The 16,249-nt window shown below is 31.6% G+C and overlaps 1 protein-coding gene across 8 annotated transcripts in view; it reads right to left on the reverse strand.

Annotated features, from left to right (window-relative positions):
- Positions 1-16,249, reverse strand: part of ZNF148 (zinc finger protein 148) — a 107,992-nt gene that overhangs the window by 34,385 nt on the left and 57,358 nt on the right. For 7 of the 8 annotated variants that reach the window (XM_039843244.1, XM_039843241.1, XM_039843246.1 and 4 more), the window contains one exon: positions 1,390-1,515. In XM_039843244.1, coding sequence (XP_039699178.1) covers positions 1,390-1,515 — 126 coding nt within the window. Of the gene's footprint in view, positions 1-1,389; positions 1,516-5,728; positions 5,813-16,249 lie in introns of all 8 variants that reach the window. The other variant, XM_039843247.1, reaches the window with a different exon arrangement.

Genomic DNA, 16,249 nt, shown 5'->3' on the forward strand with positions numbered 1-16,249 from the left:
CCTTTTTTAAAGTTCATGCCTTTGGATTCAGTAGTGCATGAATATCTATACACAAATATTTTAAGTGCAGGATGATTTAAAATAAAGAGAAACAATACAATTTTCCTACAACAAAGCAATCACTGACTATATCAAAAATAACACGCAGCTAAGAAAATCCTTATAAAAACCATTAATGACTAAACGTAAAAATAGATTATATATATTTTAAGTGTTAGAAATCTGGAAATTCTACCTACACAAATATGAAGAAAGGAAAAAGAATATGGCAGGAAATTAAGACAGTTATCTCTAGGAAATATAACAATGGGTTATTTTAGTCTCTATGTTTTTCAAACTCTTCTATAATAGTCATACTTATATATCCTGAAATCAGTGGTATGTTGGCAAATATTTAACAAAACATTTAGGGATCAAAGGTTTGGGAACTGTTTGCTCATTTCCATGGTGTAAATATTCTCAACATGGCTAATTTTAAGATAGCAATGGTTTTAGCACTAGCTTGCAAAATTCCTGAAACTCAGCAATCAGCTCTGGTAAGCCAGTACAAACTGGCTCCAGGACACCACCAATGAGACCAAAAGTATATAAAATATATAAATAATAATGATAATTATGATTCAAATAAAAAATGCAAAAACAATCAGCCATCAAAATAAAAAGGTCATGTTATAATATGATCTTTTTAAAAAAGTCTTCTTCATTATATGCAAGGCAAGAAAACAAAAGATAAAAAGTAACTATAAAGATGTAAACACCCTGCACAGAGGTCCTAGGAATACCAAAATGTTACATATAATCAGCTATTAATATATACAGTAAAGAGGGAGGAAAAGGCAAGCAATTCTTAATTGTGTTTACTGGGTCACTTGTTTACTAATCCATTCATTCACATAAAAATTATTTATTGAAGGTTTATTAGGCCTACTGTTCCAGGTTCTTGGAATATAGCTGTGAATAAAATAAAGTCCCTGCCCTCATGGAGCTTACATTCTTTTTTAGTACAGGTGTCCCACAACTTTTTTCCTAATGAATAAGTGGTACTGAATTTTCCTAAAACCATATTAAAATAAGTAAAATTAATGTGAATAAGAAGCAAGGTACTGCATACCATCTGTCAGTTTTTAAAGAGAGACACAGAGAAAGAAAGTTTGTTTTTAGAAAAAAGATAGGGTGAAAGAGAAGTGGAAAAATTGAAAGCAATGGCCCACCACCTCTATGCAGGCATGTATCTCGTCCTCCTGGTGAAGCTGATGCATCCTTTCAACTTCGCTAAGCCACATGACACTGTTACATCTGCCTTATAATCCAGCCAGGTTCCTGCCCATAAGATTAACCAAAAGTTTGGGATTAATAGGTTAGAGACCACCACCTTAACATATTTCTTACTTTTGCAGGAGAACGTTGTTTCCGTTTCTTCTTTTTCTGTAAATCGACTGGCTCTCTGATTTGTTTTTTGTCTCTCATCAGCTGCTCAGATACATCAGTAAAAGTAATTTCCTGCTTTACACTTATCTGTTAAAAAAAAAAAGCCAATTTTAGAAGTAAATAATAAGTCCACTGTGACAAAAAGCCATCGCATGTTTAATCCTTTGCTAAATCTACATATAAGTGCTCCCAAGATTATGTGTGTGTGTCTGTGTGCAATAGTGCATAGAAGAATTCATTAACAGGCAATTAAAAAACAAGAATCAAGAGTACATAAACTAAAGGATAAACTACAATTTTATAAACATCTATCTGGATAAAAAGGGTTAAATAAATCCTGGGAAAAGATGATTATAAGACCTACCATAATAAAGCAGAAGTCAAGACAATAACATCAATTTCATTCCTACATTTAAGGAAATACACTGAAGTTAAAGGCATACACGCACACAAAAAAAGGTTAAACAACAAAAATAAATAAAATATTGAGGGATAAAAAGGGTAATTAGACTTCACAATGGGTTTTCTCTCAATTTACAAAATGTCAGGAAAATAACACAAAATTCTAAAAGGTAATTTCACGTAAAAAGACAAACAATGAAAATTTAATTATCTTTAAACTCAACACTTTTTTCCTGACCATCGCCAAATATGTGTTTATAGAATTGCATATAATTAGTACTGAATTTTCCTAAAATCATAATATTAAAATAAGTAAAACTAATGTGAATGAGAAGCAGGGCACTGCATACTATCTGCCAGTTTTTAAAGAAAAGAGAGACAGAGAAAGTAAGTTTGTTTTTAGAAAAAAGACATGGTGAAAGAGAAATGGAAAAATTGAAAGCAATTAGGCTGCTGCTATGTACAAGATATGATGCTAACTACACAATAAATATAGAAATATATTAAGAAGCATTGAGAAGTCAACAATGTGACCCATATTTAGATCTCGGTTCTCACAGATATAAAGAGATGCTTGTTCTAAAAAAAACCATCAAAGTTCTATAATCACTAATGGTAATATCAATTCTCAAGAGATGCTCAAGAGATCCTCATTGCTACATTTTCAATCTACGCTTGAAATGAAAACACAAGAATCTTAAAGCTAAGAAACTTTGAACAGGTTACGAAATACAATAAATATCCCTGCCATGTGAGGACCCAGGGAGAAGTCTGCAGCCTAAAAGAGGGCCCTCACCCTACGATGCTCACGCCCTGATCATGGACTTCCGATCTCCAGAATGGTATGAAATAAATTGTTTATAAGCTTAAAAAAATCCTTGATAATAATCCAGGAAGTACAATGAGCTAATGGCTACATTTTTAAAAAATATACTAAAAAAAGGTGCAAAAGATTATAAACATCTTACAGATTCACAGTGTAAAGCTGGAAGATACAGCTATGTAGAAGAGGTTCATAAGGAAAATGCAACATAAGCCAGGGATTTCAGACTGACAAAATAAGGAGCTGGAAGCTTTCATAAATTCCTTAAATGCAGGCAGTATGGGAATTGCCGATCAAGGAGAACATCGGCACAAAAACATGACATAAATGATTATTCAGGTAATAATTCTATTAGGTTATAGAACAGTACTAGTGACCATTCTTTATGGCTTCTTTTGGTATTATTATTTGGAACATGGAAGAGAATGGTAAAATTATCACCACCAAGGCCCTGGAATTCAGACACGTATGTTATCATCTCTGAAATGATGTTTACTAAAATACGACTACTTGGGCTGGGTATGAGACAAGGAGAAATGATAACAGACTAAGTAGCTGTTGAACTGCTCTGTCCAATTTCACGGGGACATCAAAAGGTAGTGCTAACATCTGTCAGCTTATAAATTACAAAGAATCATGAAAATGTAGCATGCAGCAATATGAAACAGAGGAACTCTTTTTACCAAAAGTGTCAAGTGGAGTAAGACAAATAAGTTCTGCAATTCGCAGCTATTCACAAACCAAGGAAAAGCCTTTATATGCAAAACAGTAAAAAAAATTAATACATGTATCTTTCCGTTATTTCTACATATATAGAATTATGTAGAAATATATATTTTCCATATATATTTGGAAAATGTTCATATTGGTCCTGTATTTTCAAATATGGGGCACACTTTTACCATTGTGAAAGAACAGACCCAAACCTAGAAGTATCAATGGATCAAAGCATTATGAATGTCAATAGGCATACAGCAAGTTACATTTTTACAATAGGCTTATCACTCATAAATGAAAAAAAGTAATCTCCTCTATATATAACATAACCACACACCAAAAATATGATCCAGCCTAAGGTGCTTAGAAAAAACGTTAGTAAATCCCAAAACATAAAGTGATGGGTATGGTAACAATAAGACAGCTAGAAAGAATGAGTTACAGAAAGTCTGGGAAAAATTTAAATCTTCTGTGGCCCAAGGAAGACTACAATAATCTATAAAAACATGAAAAATTCTTAAGCATAACAAGAGAGACAAGAATCATCTATCAGTTATCTACTCTTTCCCTGACAGCTGTCTTTAAAGGAAAATCAAGTTCTCAGTGTTACTTTTTCACCTAAATAAACTGAAATATAATTAAAACAAGCATCTACAGATGTATGATTTTTGAAAAGAATGGTCTGGGATTTTTACAACATATTAGAGCTTCAAAAAAACCAAGAGACTAGGAAGTATGGCAAATTCTTAAAAAATAAACAAACAAACAAAAAACTTCTTTTTTCCCCATCACTTAAGCTTTACCATTTCACCAAGTCCCATGGTGCAAACTCAAGCCTATGTTTGAGAAACGAATTGCAATGCTGCTCTCAAACTACCAAACCAGAAATACCATTAACACTGTCAATCGCCCTACCCATCTTTCTTTAAGCTTTGACTAAACCCGCACATTTCTGCACCTAAAACTCTAACACCCATGCTCATCCACCAACTGAAGCTCCCTCTGGGCCTCCTACTTTGAGACTATGGAAGCTGTCAGGCATGATTCCCATGTCATATCTACCTTCTTTAATCATCTAACTTCTTCCCCAGCATCCTTATAGTGTCATACTTCCTTACCCCTCACCACCACCAAGCTGATTCTTTCTTGCTAGTTCTAAAACATAACTCTTATTCTGATGTTTTTCTTTTTTTTGATCTTCTCTCCCTTTATTTTCCCAACTTTAAATATAAAGAGGCCTCTCTATATTTAAAAAAAAAAAAAAATCCTTCCTTTGATTCTAATCACTAATAGCTCAAGCCCAGAACCTAGAATGGTTCTTTCTTTTTCAAGATTTATTTCACTCTTGCTGGCCCCAAAATTAACAAACTATCCTACTTTTATATTTAACTATCTCATGTACTTATATATTATCCTGATATCTGAAAATAAGATATTCTTTGGTACTTCTCATAATAGCTTTCACTCACTGATTCTTTTCAAGAGCTATTAAGCGCCCACTATGTGCTAAACTCAGTCAGTATAAAATAATACGAAAGCTTTAAATTTACTAAGATTCTAATATGTGCCAAACATAATTCCAGATACTGAGAACACATTTTAAATATAAGGTCTCCTTTTCGAAGGTCTTAAAATGTAGATGGGAAATTTTGATGCATTATATTAAAGAAATAAATAATTCAAGACAGCACATATTGGGCTCAACCTAAATGAATGGCACAGGGAATAAGAGCAGGAATCAAAGTGAGAAATTTATGAGATTTGCCATTAACTGCAAAAGGCTTCATGGATAAAATAGGAGACTCAAGCAGAACTGCAAGTTTATCATATATAACCCCCTTTTATTTTTTTCTTCCAAATCTGCTACTCTTCTCAACTTTCTTCCAGACTCAATGTTAATAAGTGATATAATAAATATAAATGTACCTAAAATAATGTTCTCAGACACCGTGTGCAATGAATATTTGATTTGGTTTATACAAATTTTGGTTTCCCTTCTACCTCTAACTCCCATATAAGAAAATGAATCCTCAGAATGAATATTTTAAACTCTTCCTTCTTTTCATTCTCATATCCTACATTCATACCTAGCAGCATCCAATTCACTCCAATTAACCTTATAAACCGTGCTGCTTTAGGGCTTTATCATCTCTCCAATGTATTCTTTATCATAAATGTATTAATTTATGATAAATTAATATAAAACTGTTTTCGTCTCATTTCTCTAGTGAAGAATCTACAATAACTCCTTGTTATCCATGGTGTCATTTCTATTATCTCCAGCTCAGTTTTCAAGATTCTCTATGATCTACTTTATAGAAAAGACCTAGGTCACTTAGCAGAAACATCTGTCCTTACCTACTCTCCTCTCCATTTCTGGAGCCGCATGTTCTTTTTAATTTTCGATTTTAATTTTTGGTATTCTCATTCCTCTTCCCATCCCTGTTTGAGCAAAAAGAAGGTATTTTTTGTGCTTTCCTCTTCACTCTGTACGGATTCCATTCCTACCCATCTCCAAGCTCAGCTGCTACCCTGTCTCTCTAAAATAATCTACCTTACTCCACCAGCTACTTCTCTGGCTAAAAGCACACTTAAATTTCCCCTATAAAATAAATTCTCATGGACCAAAATTCTCCAACAACTTCCTTCTTATATGGCCAAACTTTCTGAAAGAATAATCTATAGCAAGCATATAGACAAAACAACTGCCCCGAAAGTTAGAGAAATGATTATTCTCAGAGTATAACTAGTACATAGCCAAACAAAAAGGATGTGTTTAACTATCAACAGAAGGAATTGTTTCCAAAATATTGCCTAGGAAACAAGTTGAATCAAGGTGACCAGAAGTATAACAAATGTTTAAGTGTGAAAAGAAAGCTATAATACAATTAACTGTACTGAAAACATACTGCCTGAAGAAAGAATATTAGTAATATTTTGGAGTATTCATAGAGTCCAGAAAAAAAGAGAAATTTAAGACCAAGTGCATATATGTATGTATGTATGTATATATATGAACTTCCACAATGGTTCTGGCAAGAAAAGTTGGATATAACCAGTCAACAGTAAGACTTCTAATTCAAAGCTCACCAAGCCACAGAAGCAGCACACTGATGGAAAAGACTTTGTGTGAATCATAAACCATAATCCTCCCTTCTGCCTGATCCATGTTTGCATACAAAATTTTGAAAGAAGCTACATTTGTCAGGGTTTGAGAAAGTCTCTAGCTACCCTTTGATTTTGAAAAGGTTCAGGGATCCACAGTTCACAACATTCTAGTCTACTTTCCTGTATTTCTCACTATAATTTGCATTTGGGTTACTGTATCAACATCTTATAATTTAGATAACTAAAAGATGAACTAGACAAAGTGATCACATAATCCTACCTGAAATAGTGCTGCCAACACCCATCCTACCTGGAAATTCTATTCTTTCAACTTCGTAACTTCATGATTAAGTTCTCTCCTGTTCTTCATGGCAGTTCTTTTGGATTCGTCTTTCTATTATATAGGTACTTTTATTTTGTAAGAGTTTCAGTAAATCTATACCAGTGGTTCTCAAAGTTTGGTCCAGGGACTACTAAAAGTCCATGACACACTTTCAGGTGGTCCATGAGATCAAAAATACTTTTGTTAAGACTACCTGTTTTTTCCTCTCTCTTCTCCAAGCACATAGTGGCATTTTCCAGAAGCTAACTAACATGTGATATCACCAGAGACTGAATGGATTAGCAAATATGAGAATCCAGTTATCCTTTAATAAGCCAGATAATAAACAGATCTGTAAAATTGTGAAACAAATTCTCACTAAATTTTTTATTTTAAAAAACAGGGTTACATGTCATTAAAATGTTATACATTAACATATAAGGGAATTTCTGGTTATTTATAAATTAATAAAGAAAACTTCAAATTTCTGTTTCAATTTTTAAAATGGTAAATACTGATATATATAGCCAACATAATAAGCAAGAGTTATTAGGAATCCTCAGTATTTTTTAAGAGTAAAGAGAGACCAGAAATTTTAAGAACTGCTGATCTAGACACATTTTAACTATATCCTGCATTCTCTTCCTTTTCTCCATTTATCTCTTTTAATTCAGACTGCTGGGCCCCACCAACATGAATTACTATAGATGTGAGCACATCTGCAGGTTTGTAGACATACATGCACTTCTTAGCTCTGTCTGCTGAGATCACTGAGAAGCAACATCATGCAACACGCTTAAAACACAGACTTTGGTTTCTAAACATCATTATTCAAATAAAAGGAACTGGGGCTCCTTGAAGTGGCTGATTCCAGACTGGCGGAGGGGAAAATATAAGATGACCCATGCCTGAAAAAAGATCAGGATATGCCAAAGGATACAAAAGCCAGTCTCAAAGAGCTCCTAATTGCAACACTGAAATGATTTAAGCAACAAAATAATGATAGTATTGGATTATAAGTCACAGAATAAAATCAATATCCATACTGATATAAACTGGAAAAAAATAAATGGGAGAGAGGAACAGCTACAATTAACAAAATATAGAAGGAATGAGGAAAATACAAAATTACAATTAGGTGAACACATTAATAATGAGAGCCAACAGGGCCCACCAATGATGCTAAAATTAGTAGGTAAAAAAAAGAAACAGGATATTTAAAAAAACTCAAATATCTCCTCCAAGATATTTGCCAATTACAAAGGGAAAAATACTGACTTTACAATGGAGAAAACTGGTAGATATTACCTTAACAAAGGATCAAGGTTAATATCACCAGTAAGAAGACATATCCACATTTTGTATTCCTTGATATGATGCATCGAGAACACAACATCACTTCTGAGATCGTCAAAAAATGCAATTTCAATCTAACCATGAGAAAACATCAGAAAAACTCAAACAGAGAAATTCTGCAAAATAACTAATACTCATCAAGTGTCTATGTCATAAAAGATAAGGAAAGACTGAGCAATTGCCACAGAATAGAGGAGACTTAAGAAGATACAATTAAATACATTGTGGGATTCTGAATTGAATCCTGTGAGGAAAAAAAAGGACATTAGGGGAAAAACAAATTAAAATAAGGTCTGTAAAACTATTAGTTAATAGCATTTTACCAATATTAAGTTCCTGGTTTTGATAGCTGTACAATAGTTGAATAGGTTTTGATATGACAGAAGGCTGGGTGATGGGTTTATGTGAACTCTGTACTATTTCTACAACTTTTTTATAAATCTTAAATATTTCAAAATATAAAGTTAAAAAACTATTCTAAACTTTGATTTTTCTAAATATAATAATATTTAGCATCCTAAACTTATCAAATTGTATGTTAAATACATGCAGATTTTCTGTGTATCAATTATACATCAATAAGGCTATTTTAAAAAATATTTAGCATTCAGATAGTGTTCTACAAATTTGTGATTCCTCTTTATCAGCATAATAAAGACCTAACATTTACTATATGCCAGGTACTGTCCTAGGTGCTAGGAGGCAACAGGTGAGGGTGGGGTTGGGGTTGGCGGGGTGAGGCACACAGTCTCTAGTCTGTACTCTATTGCACTTAATCCTATGACAACACTATGAGGTTAGTATTTTCATCACATTCTAAAAATAAGAAAATGGGGGAGGAGATGGAAGGTAGATGGGGAAAAGTCAAATATGTGGTGACAGAAAGAAATCTAACTATGGGTGTTGAACGCACAATGCAATACATATGCCTTACTGTTGAACAGCACACCTGAAACTTCAGACTGGATTTCGTTAACCAATGTCACCATAATAAAAATAAAAACTAAAAGGATTAAAAAAAAAAGAAAAAATAATAATAAAAAAGAAAATTAAGGCCCACAAAGGTTATTTTTCTAAAATCCCATAAAGAGGGAAAACCAAAATTTAAACAAGTTTTCTAAATCCAGCAACTGAGATCCTAACTACTGTGATCCATGAATTACTTTTTATCCTTATGTTACCAATAAGAAACTTAAAACTTCAGGGAGGTGTCTTACCCAAGCTATTAAGTTTTAACACTAAGACTTAAACCAAGATCTTTTATCTTTTAATCCAGTTTAATCCAATTTCCATTATAACTGCTTAATAAATCTAAAATTTTCAAATGTATTTAAAAATTATTTTTGCATGAACATATTTTACTTTTCCATATATGAACTACAGTTTAGTTACTGCCAGAATGTGGAATGACTTTCCAGTGGTTCTATAATATCTACTACTAAAAGAAAAGAATTTTAAAAATAACAAAATAGACAAAACGCCAACACTATTTATGTGAACCTTAAGACTTAAATCTCAATCCCACCTTCCAGTTATTATCTAGGTGAACTCTGCTTCCAGAAATAGTATGGCAAAACAAGAAAAGCATAGGTTGAGAGTTAAAAGAAACACAATCTAATCCCAAATAGTAATATTAGCAATGTGAGGCTGAACAACTAAAATTTAATCATTTGGAACTTTCTTCATCTATAAAATGGAAGCAATAATCTTCATGGAATTTCTATAGAGTTAAAAGAGATTATGTACATAAAGCATCAACTACAGTACATAGAGTATATAGTAGATTATTGATGCCACTTATCATAATTGTTTCCTCATCTGTTAATTAGTGGTAATAATAACATCCAACTTATATATATCAAAATACCAAATGATATATAAAGAGCACTTTGGAAACCTTCAAGTTCTATGCAAATATTTATGGTTATTATTATGCAACTATAGATGTGTAATTGCCTAGGTACATAGAGGGTTACCAATTTCTACAAAATATCATTTATTCTATTATCTAAAACTCAGTATTGCTAAAAATGAAATAATCTTTCCTTTCACATCAGAACCTCCAACCAATTTCCTCATCTTTCAATATGCTTTATTATCCCAGACGTCTGTCTATAAAGACATATTTTCATTTTCTTCTCCATTCCCAAGCCAATACCAAATCCAGTTGTTTTTCCCAACATCATATGCAAATCTAGAAATTATATTTCACATTTCCTACTCTAGATCATTTATAAAGATATTAAGTTGGGAATCTCATACACTACACCAAAAGGAGAATTTCTCAACTTCTGTGAACTACAAATTGGCCAGTATATACCGAGATCCTTAAAAACTCTATAATGAAAAATTAATGTCAGCACGATAACAGTGTCTACATATAACATCACAATATTATTTATATGATAGTAAAAAAGTACAGTCTAATAGCCAATAATAAAGAAATAGTGAGATAAATTACAATACGGCTATGACATTATACAGTTAGAAATCTTACTTTTGAATATTAATGACAGTGAAATGCTCATGATTTAAGGTTAAGTGATAAACATAAAAATATGTAGATAAATATACTTTTACATTTTTATACAAACACACAAATACATATGCAGTAAATTTTATACAAATACACACACAGAAAAACAAACAGAAAAAGAAAACAGTAAACTGCTAACAAAATGTTAGTAGCTATTATGCTAGAGTAGTAAAATTACAGCAATTTTTATTATCTTTAGTTTTCAATTTTTACATTTTCTCAACAAGTATGTTACTTTATAATCTTAAAATGATATTAAGTCGTCTTAATATAAATCCCTATCATTAATCAAAAAAATCTACTTATCATTATCCTACTAGCTAAGTTGTTTTAAGAACTGAAACATTAAGCCAGCAAAGTAAAACTGAAAAAATTTCTATGGGTGAGTAGGGGGGAAAAAAACATTAAATAAGTCTTGATCCCTATTTCACATCAGCAAAAATCTATTCCAAATGGGCTGTTAATCTAAATGGGAGAAAAACAACATAAAAGCTTCTAATTAACAAAGGAAAATATTTTTATGATCTTGGAGGAGACAGAGAATTCTTAAACAGGATACAAACAACACCAAAAGTAAAAGACTTTTAAATTGAATTTTATTAACATTAAGATATCAATAGCGTAAAAAGGCAAATCATAGTGGAAAAGATAACTGCAATACATATATATCACCAACAAATAAAGAACTATTATAAATCTGTAAGAGAAAGAAACAACCTAATAGGAAAATGAGCAAAAGGTAAACACGCACCTTACAAAAAAACAATATCCAAATTACCAGTAAACATGAAAAGGCATTCAATTTCATTAGTTATCAGTGAAATGCAACCTAAAATCTCATAGCAATACTATTTGAACTACACAACGGCTAAAATTCAAAAAAACCTGACAATACCAAATACAAGAATATGGAGTGATAAGTATAAATTGGCAAAACCACTTAGAGAAACTTTGGACAGTATCCACTACAGCTGAACATATGTATACCCAACAAATTCAATTCTAAGTATATAACCAACAGAAATGAGTATGTACATGCAGCAAGACACATCCAAGAATATTCACAGCAGCACTTTTCATAACAGCCAACATCTTGAAACAATCTAAATGCCTACACTAGAATAAATTTTGATATATTTACACAACTGATGGTTATATAGAAATAATAAACTACTGCTACATGCAATAACATGGACATAACTCATAAACAATGTAAAACACAGAAATCAGACACTAGAGTAGAAAGTGCATGATTCTATTTATATTCAATTCAAAATCAGGTAAAACTAACAGACCATGATAGCAGTGTGTGGTAGATCATAGTCGCAATCTTTAGGAATTAAAAGAGAGTTGTGACTAAGAGATAGAAGAGAGAGAAGGCCTCAAGGATGCTGATAATGTTCTATGTATTGATCTGGGTAGTGGTTACACAAGTATGTTCATTTTTGAGAAAATTCATCACTTACAATTTGTGCACTTTTCTGTATGAACCTTAGATTTCAATTAAAAGACATACACCTAGAGAAAGTGTTACAAATGTGCAGATATATATAGATACAAAGATGCTTGTATATAGAGATCTATGTCTATATCTATATATACAAGCATGATTCTTTCACCATTATTACATTCAAACAAATCTAGTAATAATGTAGATATCCATCAATAGAGTAAATAAAATAAGGAATATCATTTAATCAGTAAAATAAATGAGCTAGTTTATATGCAATAACATGGAAATGTTATTGAATAATGCAAATTTTAAAAGCATCCAAATAGCATTACCTAACTTATGTAAAACAAAATTTATTTTCATAAAATATACATTATAATTACAAAACGTACTTTATAGAAATACACTATATTTTTGTTTATAAATTAAAATTTTCCAGAAGAATATCATTAGTAGTTACTACTTTGGAATTAGAGTAGGCAACTGTTAGAAATAAGGCACTTTTACTTTTTACTTTGTTCTCTTCTATATTTTTTTTTACGACTATGTAAAAAAAATAATACACTATTATTACATTTCATAATACACTATATCGTACAATTATGAAAAACCCAAAGTACATACCTCTGAGACTGGATCTAGCTAGGCTAACCCTTAAATAGCCTTGTCCATAATGATTTCCATTTGTGCACTACTGACCTAAGTAAAAGAGTATAACTCTCATTCAGTACCACTGTCTCACAACTCAAGATCAATTAATTAGACACCAAAGATCAGACAGAATTATATGAAAAGTGTCAGGAGACCGGTTACATTATTAAAGTCATCTTGAAAGAAACCTTCCAATAACAATTTATGTCCACCTAAGGGGTAAAAAAAATGATAATAATGAGTCAAACTATGCAAACAGCATGAGAGCATACTGAAAAATAGACCATTCCAGGTTAGCTCCCTAAAACAATCCACTAGGAGAAATACCTCAATTCATTTATTTACCAGGTGAGCTGAAATCAATAATAAGTAATAACATGACTCTCACCAGAAAAACTGTGAAGCAAAATTACTCCATGTTTTTCTGCTTAAATACTGATTCTTATCAATTAGGGTCATTTTCTAAAAGCTATATAGCATATGAGTAAAATCTTGTTTAAAAAAAAAAACTAAAGAATTGATATAAACTACCATCTATTCACCTTAAAATAAGCTCACTTGATAAATCTATTCCTGAAAATGATATCCAAAGGATATGCTGAAATAAAAAGTATTTGAATCAAGGAAAAAGTACTTCTTTAACATACAGCCCTAATAAAAGCCAATGCCATCACTTCAAAAGATAAAGAACTCAACAGATATGAACGTAATAAAATCACTTCTGAATCCCTCAAATGAACTTTAACAGAAACGCAATAATAAGAACTTGCTACAACTAGTAAGACTTTGTTGAAAAAGCAAACTATGTAATGGAGATAAGTTGGGAGTTAGCCAAAAAGAGAGGAAGAAACATAGCCTACCAACGACTACTTAAGCAGATAAATACAAAGGCAGATTTGTCACCTTCAAGGATTATGGAAGATCACTTGTTACCAATAAACCCAATCGAACTCTGCAACAGAGTAAAAATATGTGGCAAAAATAATAAGTATCTTAAAATCACTGAAATGAGTAAAATGAGTCTTTTTTTCTTAAATAGTAGAGAAAAAGTCACCCATTATAAATATATACACAAATTCCTAGCATGGGCATATTAATTAACTGGAGCAAGAGGTATGTCAGAATATATCCACACAACCCTCCTAAAACTAATGACAGGATTTAAGGAAATTTAAAAACTAAAAACAAAAGAGAGGTCTTATATCAATGGCCAAATACATTTTGAATTTCCCAGGTATTAAACAAAATAATCACAAATATAAAATACATAAAAGTATGCCTACAATTATATTCTTGCTGTTTTACAGCACAGAAATTCATGACTAAAATAAAATGCTACATGAACCCTGAAGTGGGATTTATAAATACTTGAAATAATATTTTATATTTTATATTTTATTAAATCAATATAACTAGAACATTTTTTATAGCTCCTAATTTATAAAATCCTTTAGCTAAAGCAATATAATCCAACGATTTTCTAGAAAACAAATGTGGCATTTATCATAAATTGCAATTTGTTTCATTTTATCAATACAGACATGTCTTTACTCTTCAACATGCTTGCATCAAATTAGAAAAATAAAGACCATAAAGAGTTACGATTTCTCAATTTCTCTTGAATGAATATAAGAAAAAGGATAAATCGAATTTTTTTTTCAAATTTCTGAAATTAATTTCTGAGTTGAGAAGCTTTTTAACAGTGCTATCCAATAAAACTTTCAGCAATAATGGAAATGTTTTTTATCTGATACTATCCAACAAAGAAGTCACTAACTACATCGGGTTATTGAGCACTTGATTTGTGGCTAATAAGGCTAAGGATCTGAAAAAATTATTTTTATTAAATTTTATTTCAAATTTCTAACATATTAGAAAACAATATTCTAATGAGTAAACTATAGACATTCAAAAGTTCGCCTGTAGACTGCTGTTCGAAATGGAGGGCCACTGAATTTGGGTGACTGATTTAGAGCAGGAAGGTCAAGAGAAATCCTGAAAACTAGCAACAGCTACAAATGAAAAAACTTTTACTTCAACTGTCACAAAGAAATAGGGAGTTTACGTAGGCTACAGAACCTAAACTGTTACTAACAATTTAAGAAAACTCAATTTTTTATTTTGGATTAACAAAAAAGTTAATATGGAAAAAGTTTGTTGTGATTTTCAAGTGAATAAGCAAATAAAAGAAAACCATTAATATGTTCAACATTATTTTTATTTTTAAAAGGCTCTCATAAACAATCTAGAAATGATGAAAGGCCTGCTGGCTTAAGTTTTCATACTTCTGGAGACTTGGATCATATTCTAGATCGAAATCTGCTCTTTAATTCAAAAATATATATGCATGATCCTAAGACCTGCTCTTCACCACTCTGCCCTATCAGTAGGAATACATTAAGAAGGAATATAATTTCTCATGCCTGTTGTGTTCTAGTATAAAGCAATGTAACATAAATGCTAAATTCTGCTTATTTGGTGTATATCAACTTTTCACAGATTCATTCTCAGAACCAACTCAAATTTACCATTGCCTGTTAGGACTAACAAGACTCAAATAAGTATTATCCATAAATATGGAATATCAAGCATACATTTAAGAATTATGTATTAGAAGAATAAGGAGCTGAGAAAAGTTCAAAATATGGTGGTTAAATGAAAAGAGTAGATAAAAAGTAACATGATCCTATGCATGATATGTGTTTCATATATATCAAAAAAGCACAGAATTACATATACCAAAATGTTAGGAGTGATTATATCTGGTTGTAAGTGTATAGTGGGGTATTTATCCTGAAGGTAAGCACACCTATATTCTTCTGAGCATCTACCCATGAATGTTCATAGCAGCTTTATCTGTGATAGCCAAAATGCAGAAACAACTAAAATGTCCCTCAATAAGTGAATGGGTAAACTGTTTACCCAATGAATAGCACTGTTTACCCATTGAACAGTACCATGGAATAGCACTCTGAAATAAGAAGGAATGAATTACTGGTACACACAACAACTTAGATGGGCATTATGCTAAGTGAAAAAACTCAACCTCAAAGGTCACATACTGTATAATTCCATTAAAATAACATTCTCAAAATGACTAAATTATGGAGATGGACAACAGACTAGGGATAGGATAGCCAGGGGTAAGAAACAGTGGAAAGGAAAAGAGGTATGAATGCAAAGGGATAGCATAGCAAGGCATTTGTTAATGATGGATTAGTTCTGTATCTGATTGTGGTGGTGGTTACACATATCCACATGTGTGATAAAGTATATAACATCAAACATATTGTAGCAATGTCAATATCCTAATTCTGAGATTGTATTATAGTTATATAAAATTTAACCACTGGCCGAAACTGGGTAAAGAGTACATGGGTTCTCTCTATACTATTTTTATAACTTCCTATGAATCTATGTAATTTCGCAATTAAGCTCAGAAAAAGTAAAAGG

The sequence above is a fragment of the Pteropus medius genome, unplaced genomic scaffold (genome assembly GCF_902729225.1).
Source record: "Pteropus medius unplaced genomic scaffold, Ma_sr-lr_union100, whole genome shotgun sequence".
Taxonomy (NCBI): Eukaryota; Metazoa; Chordata; class Mammalia; order Chiroptera; family Pteropodidae; genus Pteropus; species Pteropus medius.